General features: G+C 37.5%; 1 protein-coding gene across 1 annotated transcript in view; it reads right to left on the bottom strand.

Annotated features, from left to right (window-relative positions):
* The window catches only part of TYR (tyrosinase), a 111,375-nt gene that overhangs the window by 5,709 nt on the left and 91,582 nt on the right, over window positions 1-14,084 (bottom strand). The window contains exon 4 of the mRNA XM_027083630.1: window positions 3,967-4,148. Coding sequence (XP_026939431.1) covers window positions 3,967-4,148 — 182 coding nt within the window. The remainder of the gene's footprint in view (window positions 1-3,966; window positions 4,149-14,084) is intronic.

The following is a 14,084-nucleotide window of genomic DNA, read 5'->3' as shown; positions in this document are numbered from 1 at the left end:
GGGGGAGGGATGGATTGGGAGTTTGGGATAAGCAGACGCAAACTATTATATATAGAATGGATAAACAACAAGGTCCTGCTGTATAGCACAGGGAACTCTATTCAATATCCTGTGATAAACCATAGTGGAAAAGAATATGAAAAAGAATGTATATATATGTATAACTGAATCACTTTGCTGTACAGCAGAAATTAACACAACATTGTAAATCAACTATATTTCAATAAAATAAAATTGAAAAAAAAAAACTTCCTACAAGCTGCAGCAACTGTAATCTTACGAAAACTCAAATTTGATCCTGATTTGTTTAAAATTCATGAATGGCTCTGTTATCCTAGCAATATGGCCAAAATTCATAATCAAAACCTCCTTTTCAACTAATTAATTCTTCCTGTTACTGATATTCTCTGAAATGTCACTTCATTGACCCCTAGAGATATGCACATCTCTAAACAAACAAGTCATTAGGTAAGTAGTGGTTTAAGGTCTTTCTCTTTCATTAGGATGTAAGCACTGTGAAGAAGGAGACTACATTGTTTATCACTGTATCCACAGTATCTAAAAGAATGCCTTGAACAAGGTAGTTACTAAACATATGTATGCAGAAAGAATAAATAAACCAATAAAATCACCTAGAAAATATCTAGTGCAATAGAAGACTTGAAATACGTTAAAAATATCTAACAATGCAAATCTAAACTACAATGAGGTATCACCTCACACTAGTCAGAATGGCCATCATCAAAAAATCTACAAACAATAAATGCTGGAGAGGGTGTGGAGAAAAGGGAACCCTCTTGCGCTGTTGGTGGGAATATAAATTGATACAGCCACTATGGAGAACAGTATGGAGGTTCCTTAAAAAACTAAAAATAGAACTACCATATGACCCAGCAATCCCACTACTGGGCATATACCCTGAGAAAACCATAATTCAAAGAGAGTCATGTACCACAATGTTCATTGCAGCTCTATTTACAATAGCCAGGACATGGAAGCAACCTAAGTGTCCATCAACAGATGAATGGATAGAGAAGATGTGGCACATATATACAATGGAATATTACTCAGCAATCAAAAGAAACAAAGTTGAGTTATTTGTAGTGAGGTGGATGGACCTAGAGACTGTCATACAGAGTGAAGTAAGTCAGAAAGAGAAAAATAAATACTGTATGCTAACACATATATATGGAATCTTAAGCAACAAAAGGTTCTGAAGAACCTAGGGGCAGGACAGGAATAAAGATGCAGATGTAGAGAATGGACTTGAGGACACGGGGAGGGGGAAGGGTAGGCTGGGATGAAGTGAGAGAGTGGCATGGACTTATATACACTACCAAATGTAAACTAGATAGCTGGTGGGAAGCAGCCGCATAGCACAGGGAGGTCAGCTCTGTGCTTTGTGACCACTCAGAGGGGTGGGATAGGGAGGGTGGGAGGGAGACGCAAGAGGGAAGAGATATGGGGATATATGTATATGTATGGCTGATTCACTTTGTTATAAAGCAGAAACTAACACAACATTGTAAAGCAATTATACTCCAATAAAGATGTTAAATTTTTTTTTTAATCTAGAAATGACCTGAGTATTAAGAAGTGTGACATTTTTCTAGCAAGCTTTACTTATATGTATTGGTTAAGAGACACCATCCTTCATGATAAATATCACTTGCATTCAAGTGAATTCATTGGTTTAGCCCCATACCAGATACCATTTGGAGAAGACTGCAGAAGCTTGCAAGGTATCAGTTCTCATTTTTTAGGGCTCACAGCCAAGGTAGCGGGGGGAAAGATTCATATGTAGAAAAATTACCATGTAACTCTATTAAAGGAGTGATTAAACATGACTCTGTGTATGTATACAATGATTTCGTATCTGAGAGTGTGACAAATGGTTATGGATCAGAATTTAGCCAGAGAGAATCGTGTAATAAAAGCAAGAGCCCGTGAAAGAGTCTGTTATGTTCTGAAAATGGAAATTCGAAAATCCTGGTGGTGACTCTTTGAAAAACCATTACCAATATTCTCCTTTCTTTATGTACTGTGGGTGTTTTTAGAAGGAGGGAAAAACACTTTACTTGAGACTGCCCCTCTTTTTGACTCACTGGGAGCCCCTTCCCTTACCATACCTCCACCCTCTGCAAAATCCTCTGTGCTTAGTGATCTCCAGGTTTTCAAAGAACTCATCTCCTCTACCAGCCATTTTAGTATTCCTTCCACTGGCTATGGTCTTCAGATAAAGCAAAACAGGTATCGAACCCAAATCTGTCCAACTAATGGTTCCCCCAAGGGCAGGAAAAGGTTGATAAAATACAGTTTCTCCTGTTGGCCTTAAAATGTGGTTCTGCTATGCCACATACTAGCTAGATGGCCCAGGACAAGTTATTTATATTCTTTAAGCCTCTGTTTTCTCAGCTATGATCAGGAAAAAGAAATAATAGTGCTTACTTCACAGGGTAATTATGAAAATTAAAGGAAATAATGCACACAGCATACCCAGAAGAGTTCCTGGAACATGAAAAGATCCGTAATATATTAGCTATTATGAAATAACTCAATTTGTCTCCTCAGTGTAATTTTTCATTGCTCATACTACTCAAATAGGAGAATTTAGCATCTCAGAAATACAGAGTACACTTTACACCTCTATTTTTGTTATTCTATTAGTTTAGAATATTCCCTACCCTTTTCTATCTGCTACCTGCCTGCTTATCCTTCAAGGCCTTGTCTTGTCTTTTTAGGTTGAACTACTCTGAAGTCATTGCTTTCTCCTCTGTGCTCTTATAAGATTCGGTTTATGACTCCTTTATTGCACTTAACACAGCCTGATGTTTCACACTTTTTTGCACAACTGTCTGACTTCCATACTGAATTTAATTTAACACTCCTTGAGGTCTGGAGGTATGTCATTCATTTATGTGTCACTAAAGTTTAACAGGAGGTAGGAAATTGGTAAATGTCATTCATTTGTTCATTTTATTTTACTAATCTGTTTATGTTTCCATGAATTATCAATGAATATAATGAAACATCAGTGCTTGTCGAATACCTCGTATCCACAAACTCTGTGTTGTTTAACCGTTTTTTTAGCTGTTGACCATCTTGTGTTGCAGTGGAGAGGACCCTGTAGTGTTGAAATCTGGCTCTTCCACATACTGGTGTTTGCTATTGGGAAAGTCATTTAAATTATCTTAGCATCAGTGTCCTTACCTCATTCTAGGGAAAATAATACTTCCCCTAATATATGGTTGATTAATAATGCATGTATGTTATGTAGCAGGCTCACAGGTAGGGGGAGACATTACTACCTGTTCCATATTTATCAAAAAGATACTGACATACTACTACTAAGGAAGATTATTTAAAGCCTAGATCTAATTACAATCCTAGACTTAATCATAGTCAGAGCAATTATTATTATAATAGCTATTATCATTATTATTATTAACTGTGTTTAACTTCAAAATGTTCACAAATTTTCTTGGTAACCCTAGCAGGAAGTTCCCAAAGATGATTTCAAAACTGCTAGATGTTTAACTTGGGCTGACTGCCCTAGACTCTTAATGCATTTAATTATCAAATATCTCTTTGAGGTATTCTATTCCTAATACTTAAGGTTAAGAAACTGAGATTCAAGGAACTGAAGTCAAATTTCCCAAGGTCACACAAAAGTCAGTTTATAGTGTCACGTCTCACACCCATTTTTTTTCTGATTTTAATTTTAGTGCTCTTCCCATGGTTGCCATATGCAAAATGCTCTATATTAAGCAGAAAGGACAGAAATTTAAAGATTCTTGCAACTTGGTCCATGGAATAATATATCAGTGATGAGTTAAGGATTGTAATGCATTTTCCCAATTTAAATAATTTGGGGATAACATTGTAAAAACATAAGGTTTTGCACTCTCTCAAAAGACATTGGTCACACCAGACTCAGCAATTCACATGAAAGAAACTGAGTCTTACCTGAATCTTGTAGGTAGCTATAGTCATAACCCAGATCTCTGGATGAAATAAAGAAATCACCATTTCTGTAGAGAGGTATAAAAGGAACCATGTAGGATTCCCGGTTGTGCCCAATGGGTGCATTGGCTTCTGGATAAACTTCTTGAAGAGGATGGTGCCTTCGAAGCCACTGTTCAAAAATACTGCAGAGGAAAGGACGATTCAATGTCAGAAACATATTGTTAGTAAAAGAAATATTTGGAATTCTTAAAGTAAAATAACAAGGCATATCTTAAAATCTAAAGCTGTGGAAAGATGCCAATATAGTTTTCACACTTTGAAAATATTTTGTAAGTCACCAGTTCATGCTGTCAGGCCCTGATGAAACTCATTCATTTGAGAGAAATATTAGAGGATAATTTTGAAAGAGAAATTTCTTAGAAGATAAATGAAACTTACATGACAAGTTTAGACCCTTCAGAATGCTGCAGAGCAAGTGTAATTATTGGTTGAGTGACAATTGAGACATAGTTGTAAATTAAATATGTCTCTTATCTCAAAGAAAGTTCACCTAAAGAAAGAACTTGCAAAACTAAATTGGAATCAGTACTAGAATTCAGTACCAGAATCAGTACTAGAATGGCCATTTTGGGGTCATGGTAGGGGACTTTCAATTATTTCAACCTCCTTGTTATGTTTGGTGCAGTGTATGCTTAATGAAGCTTGGTGGGATTTCACCTTCCATGCTAGAGGCTAAAAATACTTACTTGGAAACTTGCGGTTTCCAAACTTCCCTGGAAGCTAGAGTATGACCACATGATCAATACTCAGCCAATCAGACATACCCATCCAAGACTTTGAAACAGGAGACACTGACACAAAGAAGCAAGGACAATGGAAAACCGACATCCTGTTTTTAAGGGCAGCGAGGCCAGAGGTATGAGTAAAGGTGTCCAGGGGTAACCTGTGTTCTAGAGCAGCGGTCCCCAAACTTTTTGGTACCGGGGATCGGTTTCGTGAAAGACAATTTTTCCATGGATGGGATGGGTGGTGGGGAGAGGGCGGGGGGGATGGGTGGTTCAAGCAGTAATGTGAGCCATGGGGAGCAATGCGGAGACCCAGATGAAGTTTCGCTCGCTTGTCCGCCTCTCACCTCCTGCTGTGTGGCCCAGTTCCAGCTGGGGGTTGGGGACCCCTGTTCTAGAGCATGGTTTTGGCAGATGATTGACTGCTGCCCTCCTCCCTTGTTCCCATCTGTTTCTCAACCTGCTTCTCCATGATCTCCTCACCTATCCGATACCCTTTCAGCAAATTTGTTTCCTGTTGAATCAGCCAGAGCGAGTTTCTGCTGCATGCAATTAAAAACTCTAACTGGAACAAAAGCTAAAAAACTATGGGATCAAAAAAGTCTAGTAAGAATGGAAGCAAAACTAAGCTACAGCAGAATTTATAGTGGATCATTAAAGGTGCGATAAAGAGAATGGCTTTGTGTTATCAGACCATATAACATAGAGGGAAGAATACTATATTTGGAGTCAGAGAACTCCCCTTGAGTCCTAGATCTGTGGTTTAAGAGCTGTATCAGTTGCATAAGCTCATAAGCAAATCACTGAACCACTTGAAGACTTAGCCTTCTCATCCTTAAAATGAAAGTAATAATATCTGTCCTATCTGTTTCCAAATTATCCAATGTGATCATTTTTATGAAAGTGCTAGATATATAAGCTACTGTTGTTTAGCTCTAGAATTGAAGCTCAGAGATAAAAGGTTAGTGCATGGTCGAGACGATGGGTCTAAAAAAGAAAGTGATAGTACTTCACGCAAGCAAATAATTTTTTTGAGAAAACATTTTGAAGTACAATAAAGAAGAGAACAAGGAAGCCAGATGGCAGCAGTGGTGATCACTTTTTCTGTGATGAAAAGCAATTCTATTTGCTTAGAGAATCTGGACTTCAAATACTAGTTGTGGTCAAAGATGTTTTTAATTGTGAATAAACTGAAAGATCAGCAGGCTGCTGATAAACACTGCAAATCTGGTCCCTGAATACCAAATGGTCCCTAAATAGCTCAATTATTAAATATGTTTACTGAGTACTTACTATATGTTAAGTTTTGGAGAAACTTGAACCTGTGCAAAAACCTGAACTCTGTGGGTTGTGACAAAGGAAACTTGTAAAAGGTCTTAACCTGTTTAATTTTCCTTTTATTCATCTGCAAAATGGGAGTAGTATTTATGTCTTGAAGGTATTGTAAGGATTAATTAAGCAACATAAATGTCCTTTGACAGATGAATAAAGAAGATATTGTATGTATTTACAGTGGAATATTATTTAGCCATAAAAAGAACAAAATAATGCCATTTGCAGCAACATGGATGGACCTAGAGATTATCATATTAAGTGAAGTAAGTCAGACAACAAATAAAATATGATATCACTTACATGTGGAATCTAAAATACAACACAAATGAACTTATTTATAAAACAGAAATAGACTCAGAGACATAGGAAAAAACTTGTGGTTACCAAAGGGAAAGTGATGGGAGGGATAAAATTGGAATTTGGGATTAACAGATATATACTACTATATATAAAAGAGAGAAACAACAAGGACCTACTGTATAGCACAGGGGACTATATTGAATGTCTTGTAATAACCTATAATAGAAAAAAATCTGAAAAAGAATATGTATATATGTATGTATATACGTATGTATGTATAAATGAATTGTTTTACACTGGAAACATTGTAAGTAAAAAAATTAAAAACTGATTAATTAAAATAACATAAGTAAGATATATGGTTAAGTGTTGGACAGGTGGTAAACGGAAGCCATCCTCATCCCCATAGCATTTCTTCCTTTTCTTCCTTCTACTCATGATTCAAGTTATATTGGAAGAATTCTACAAATGGTGAGAGACATAAGACATGCATAGAAATGCCAAAGCCATGTATATTTGAGCTGGTTCTTTAAAAATGGTTATTCTTCTTTAAGCAGAAATGGGGAAACAGAGGATTCAAGAAGATTGTTTTTTTGTGTGTGTACCTCCATTTCCTCAACTGAAGAAATTAGGAACTGGTTTAAGACTATTCAAGTCCTATAATTTTATGAATTATTCTTTTTATTTTAACATCTACAGTTTTCTTCTTTTCATGAAAGCATTACTTGTTCATTATACACAATTCAGAAAATAAAGGAGAAAAGAAAAAAATCATATGTACTTGCTCCATATTTTTGTTGCAGTTTTTAAAATATACAAGTATAACATTAAATACATATTTTAATAAAAGAGAATTTTATTATAGACAATATTTTATAAGACATTTTGTTTGTACTAAACAATGTTTAAATGATATTTAAACAATGTTCACCAGTTTTCAAGTGATAAAGCTTTTTTTTTTTTTTTTTTTTTTTTTTTTTTTTGCGGTACGCGGGCCTCTCACTGTTGTGGCCTTTTCCGTTGTGGAGCACAGGCTCCGGACGCGCTGGCTCAGCGGCCATGGCTCACGGGCGCAGCCGCCCCGCGGCAAGTGGGATCCTCCAGGACCGGGGCACGAACCTGTGCGTGTCCCCTGCATCGGCAGGCAGACTCCCAACCACTGTGCCACCAGGGAAGCCCAAACCTATTTTTTAATGAGAAGGAGACCCTCTAATAATTAATCTCTTCCCCATCCCTATTAAACTTTGACTGACTTAGAAACAGCCCAATATACAATGAGCTACTAGATAAGAGCTTGATGCAAACACTGTCCATTTTGTTAATTGAGAAAAATTACCCCTATAGTTCAATTTATCAATAATCTTATTTCTTCCAAGAAGTAAAACTTCTTTACCTAGGTAGGACAAGGACATCAATTCTCAGCACAAAAAGATGTAATGGATGAAACCATTAATGTGCTTACTCACCTTACCAACCTTTTAAAATGAAGGTATTAATCTTGCTTAAATTCTTCATCAGTGGGTCTCATCTTCAGTTAATTTCATCGAACCATGTCTAGAATGGCTCACATCAGAATACTAATGTTTAACTTGGATAATCACACTGACATTTTGGGAAGAAAGTTATCTTCTTACCAAAGATTCATTTAAACTGTATTTAGATGGTTTTCTAGAAGTCTGAGCAACAATGAAATGCACAACAGAGGATTTAGAAAAAAGTTAAGATGATCACAGATGGAAACAAGAAGGGATGTGTTTTATGTATGAAAGTAACATGGACGTCTGGTCACACCCATCCTTACAACAAGACAAAGCTGGACAAGTAGAAAATCAACAACTTTTCTTGGACCCATGAGAGAACTGGGCAGACTGCTTCCCCCAAAACTGTAGAGGTAAATGCAACCAGAGGAACTCAACTGAAATTTGCTAACCAAGAGGAGAAACAGCTGGATCCATAAACTTAAACACTTTGATGAATGGCTGGAGGTTGAGTACGGACAACTTGTGATGTGAGAAACTGCTGGGAGCCATAGTCTTAGGGGGATATTCCCACACATTTGGGGTTTTTACTTCCAAGAACCCTGTCAGATTTTCACAATGAAGACCTGGGAAAGATCCTCTCCTGGCTCTGTAGGGGGAGGGAGAGAGTGACCACTGTGAAATATGCCCAGAGTCTTCTCCACACCAAAGCCCTTTAATCCAGAGGAAATAAATACCAGAGACTTATCCCGGTAGGAGGAAGGGAATTCCTCTCAGTCCAGTCCCTTTCAGCCTTCCTGTCTCACTGAAGGGGAAATAAAACATAGGCCATGGGTCAGGGCTTCAAGGAAATAGATTGGGAATGCTACAACTGGAAGAAGGAGTAGAGGACAGAGGGGGAAAAGAAAACAAAAAGCTATACCATTGGAGGAACACTTATGAAGGTCACAGCCCCAAGACACTGGCCAACTAAAAGACTGAAATTTAATCAGAATATTGCAGAACACTTTCTTCCCCTATACTTTACCATGATACCAACAGAGCTCTAGTATAATTAGGTAGACATACTGAGTACATAAAACAGCAAGACACAACTCCCTACTCCTTTTGTGTGGGCTGTGCATAGCAACTTTCCTCCAAAGAGCACAATATGGATGGGCGGTAGAATCATTTAGAAGTTTGAGAAACCTGAGAAATATGACAACTGCCAAGTGATCAAGGTTAACGTCAGCAATGGTAAGCCATGTTGATAGCATGTTCCCTTGATATTATGTGAAGAGAATAGTGCTTTACCTCTCTCGTCTTCCTCCCCAAAACATGTAATTTCAGTCTGCAAGAGAAAAACATCAGACGAATTCGAATAGAGGGGCATTCTATTAAATATCTGAGCAGTACTCCTCAAAACTGTCAAGGTCATCAAAAACAAGGAAAGTTTGAAAAATTACCGCAGCCAAGAAGGAGCCTAAGGGGACATGATAACTAAATGTAATATGACATCCTGGATGGGATCTTGAAACACAAAAAGATATTAGATAGCAACGAAGTAATCTTAAAGTATAGATCGTGGTTAATAATAATGTATCAATATTGTTTCATTAATTGTGACAAACTTTCCATACTGAAGTAAATTGTTAAGAATAGGGGAAACTGGATGTGGGGTATATGTAAACTCTGCAACATTTATGTAAATAAAAATTATTCTTAAAGTTTCTTTCTAAAAACAGAACAACTAACAAAGAAGCCTAATGTAGTTGGATGTTAGGGAACTGAGTTGATTTAGTACATTCACTGCTACAGTAAAAAATGCACAAATACTATAGAATTCTTTTTCATTCATTTATTCAACCATTTCATAAATAGTTAAATATACATATTATGAGCACCTATAATAAACTGGTTCTCTGCCAGGTATTGATGTATTTCTCTGTGCTTGTGGTACTTAGATCTATTGATGGAGATAGATACTAACCAGTAATTTCAGAAATGCATCTGTAATTACAGACTGGCAAATACTATAGAATGAAGCAACATGGTAATACAATTTAGTGAGGAGGCCTCATTGATTCTGCAGCCTTTGATGGTGTTGAAGGAGTATTTAGAGAAGTGGTATAAGAGTGTTTCTGAAAAAATAATAGAATTTGCAAGGGCCTTTGATGGGAGGTCAGATTCTCTCATCTGTCTCACTACTCCCATAGCTTCACTTATTATCTACAGGCTGATGGCTTCTCAACTTACAGTGACAGAGTAAATCTTGCTCTGAAATCTCGGTCCAAATACCCAGCTGCCTGGGTGGCATCCCCATTGAAATGCCTCAAAAGAATCTTCAAGCACAGCACACAGTATCTTCAAAAATCACGATAGTAACATCCCTTCCTCAGGCTACACTTCTCCACTGATCTATGTCTTTGGAATAAAAATATCTGTCCAGCCAGAAAATGTAAACAAATGACTGATGTATCTATGGAGAGAACAGTTTGAGATGAAGATAGAGAGGAAATGGGGGCCAAATCCAGAAGGGCAGTTGAGAACATGTGAGAAATATTTTTAATTTTTCCTAAGAGTAATAGGAAGTCACTGTTTATATCTGTTTATATCTGTGATCACAAGACATAACATGAACAGATAACTTTTTTAAAGTTATTAAAGGGACTGAAGGACAGTCAGAATTGATGTGCAGGGAACAAGGGATGAAGAAATCAGCGAGAAAATTATATCCAGGTAAAAAGATGATGTGTGGCTATCCAAGTAGTACAGCTCAGCAGTGAGATGTCACAGAAGACTCCACATTTTCTGGTTAAAGTGGAATAATAATAATAATAACAGAAAAAAGGAAACAGTGAACAAGTTGGTAAGGCGCTTAAGGTAGATGAGAACCCAGATCTTCTGGCTGATGTACCTGGGCTTCTTCCTCTGACACCGCAGTTGTCCCTGCCTGTGATTCTGTTTTCTCCTTCCTTATTCTCCCTGAGTGGGTCCTGAATACTGCTGTTACTCTCTGACTAAGCCTTGTATCTGAGGGCGGGTTTGTCAACAGGGCTGGAAAGGTACAGAAAAACAAACGCTAGAATATCAATTAAACACTCCACTTACTTCAGAAATTATCTCACATCATCCTGTTTTCTTTCACTGTGGGAGGAACAAACCCAAACTGAGGCAGAGACATTGTTCACAAGTACATTGGAGAATATCAGTGCTACCAACTAGTAGCAACTAGCTAAGAATCCACATCTTCTTTATCTTCCTTTTCTCTGTGCATAGCACATAGTTGCAATATTTACATGATAATTGGTGCTCCTCTTTTGAGTTAATAATCTAACCCAGGAGAATGTGTTCATAATAAAGCAATTTCTGTAACGCAACCTCTTGATATATCTTGCTTATTGATTTAAGCCTCAGCAAATCAAGGAGGTAACTATTTTATTGATCCCATTTTACAGAAGAGAATATTGAGTCAAAGAACTGAAAGTTTGCCAATGCTCACTCAACTAGAATGCAGTAGAAAATCTGGCATTTCATGTCAGATTTCTGTGAGTTTTACCATTATACCCAGCTTGCAGAGCTAGGGCCAGAGCCCAGGTGTTCTATTCCAAGTTAAAGACTCTTCCACTTATAAGCAAAACATTAGCAATTAGTACTTAAAGCAAAAAGATGGACAGAGCATTGATGTTCTTCTCCAAGCATTTTAGAGCCATGCACATAAGTGGGAACTAGGCATACTTTGTCATTTTACTTTACCTGAGAAATGAACATTTGATTATAAAATCTCTCAAGTGCAGAGAAGAGATAAATGCAGAGTTGTGAAATATTAACGTCGCTAGTCTAAAGACTTGTGATATTTCTTTGTGGAACTGAAACCTTTTTACTTCCCTCCAGAGGCCATGAGGACCCATAGACCAGCACAAGCTTAGTAGGTAACAAGGGGCAACAGAGAAGGGGACCAAAGAGAATGGCCTCTACATGGGATTCTGGGTCTAGGCCTTGACCTACGCATGAGGACCAGTTTAGAATTCCTCCTGAGGGAGGCCAGTGAGCACCCATGAAGTGACTCTGAAAGTGCTGAGTCTTATCTAGGCAGCTGACATTCACAGCAGGAGCGTGGGAGAGAGGAGCTGAGGGAAGAGGTACAGTACATGCTGTGAACATAGGACAGCCCTGCAGGATATGCAGACAAAAGGGCAAAATCCACCTTCAACCTGTTCTAAGCAAAGGTTTAATAACGAGTCTTAATTTTCGCCCTAGGGTTTGAGGGCACAGAAAGAAGCCAGAAACATAAAACTTCATCTTGAGAAACCTGGATACATTTCTGGTATTGGTTTGTGAGGGGTGAGAGGATAATCCGTGTGAGCCTCAGTTTATTCATCTGCAAAATGTGGATAATAACAAACTTCAAAGTGCCATGAGATAGAACTGAGATTAAGTGTACAATACACCCAGGACAGCGCCAACACACAGTAAGCACCCAACAGTGGTTAACTGTTGCTGTTATTCTTGCACACATCAGAAACCATCATTTCTGCAGTTTAATACGAGGAGCCCACTTTAATTCCCTTAGAGCAGAGGTTTTAGATTTCTGCTCCTTGGGAATTTTGGTGTACCACAAGCAGGATGTAGTTGTCTTAACAAACAAATATGTCAATGAATTTTATTTCTCATTTTTAAAGAAATTATATAAACAGAGAGTGAATAAATTGTAGAGGTTAGCTTCATAGATTCTGAAGCTATATTGCTTGGATTCAAATTTTGGTTGTGATACTCAGTAGCTGTGCAAACTTGGGCAAACTACTTAACCTTTTTGTGCTTCAGTTTCCTTATCAGTAAAATGGCAATTATAATCTGGGTTGAATTATGTCTCCCCGCAAAAGTTCATATGTTGAAGTTCTCAGAAATTGATTTTGTATTTGGAGATAGAGTCTTTAAAGAGTTAATTAAGCTAAAATGAGATCCTTGGGGTGGGTTCTAGTCCAATATGACTGGTGTCCTTATAAGAAGAAGAAATTTGGACACAGGCAGGTACAGAGGGAAGACCCTGTAAAGACACAGGGAGAAGAGGGTCATGAAGAAATCATGGAGAGAGGCCTCAAAAGGCACCAACTCTGCCCACACCCACCTTAATCTTGAATTTCTAGCCTTCAGGATTGCAAGAAAATTTCTGTTGTTTAAGCCACCTAGTCTCTGGTACTATGTCATGGTAGCCCTAGAAGACTAATACATAATAGTACTTATCTGAAGGGATTTTTGTAAGTATTAAGTGAATTAATATATGTAAAACCATTTAGAATAATGTATAGAATAAAATACAGAATACTGTTATTAATATTGATATTAAAATGATACTTCCTTTGTTTTTGAGTTTTTCTTCCTTAGGATTTCCTTAAACTTTTATTCTCTACTACATTTTTTTTGCTTCTTCAAGGCTTAGGTCAAATGCTACCTTCATGAAAACATCAATCAGATTTACTGTTTCCGTCCTTTGATCATTACATTTGTCATGCTGTATTGTAATTATTTGATTATGTGTCATTCTCCAACAGTATATGGGTTTAGCCACATGTAGCCACATATATTCTTCCTTCCAGCCCTTCTGAACCACTTGCAAGACCCCCAAAGCATACTTCTGTTTCTTCATGCTTCCTAGAACATTCCTGTTCTTTCCCTTCTATCACTTTGCCCATACTTCTGTTATTCGTTTTTTCAAAACGTAGGTTCAAGTGTCACTAAAGGTGAAGGGCCTTACCTGATACCACCTGTGATGGTTAATTTTAATGTGTCGACTTGACTAGGTCATTGTACCCAGCCATTTGATCAAACATTATTCTAGATGTTTCCATGAAGGTATTTTTTAGATGATATTAACATTTAAATTGGTAGATTTTGAGTAAGGTAGATTATTCTCCATAATGTGGGTAGGCATCATTCAATCCATTGAAGGCCTCAATAGGAAAAAACTGACCTGCCCAAGTAAGAAGGAATTTTGCCAGCAGATTGCCTTTGGAGTTTAACTGCAACTCTTACCTGGGTTTCCAGCCTGCTTGTCTACCTACCCTGTAGATTTTTGACTTGCCAAGTTTCCACAAATGTTTGAACCTCTCTCTGTCTCTTTCTCTGTTTCTCTCTGTGTCTTTTTCTCTCTGTCTGTTTGTTTTTCTTTCTCTCCCTTAATCTGTAAACACAATCACACACACACACACACACACACACACACACACACACACACACACAC

The sequence above is a fragment of the Aethalodelphis obliquidens genome, unplaced genomic scaffold, assembly GCF_003676395.1.
Source record: "Aethalodelphis obliquidens isolate GAN/ISIS:26980383/991018 unplaced genomic scaffold, ASM367639v1 scaffold50, whole genome shotgun sequence".
NCBI classification, from domain to species: Eukaryota; Metazoa; Chordata; class Mammalia; order Artiodactyla; family Delphinidae; genus Aethalodelphis; species Aethalodelphis obliquidens.
Note: the sequence above shows the minus strand (reverse complement) of the source record. Positions and strands in the feature narration are given on the sequence as shown.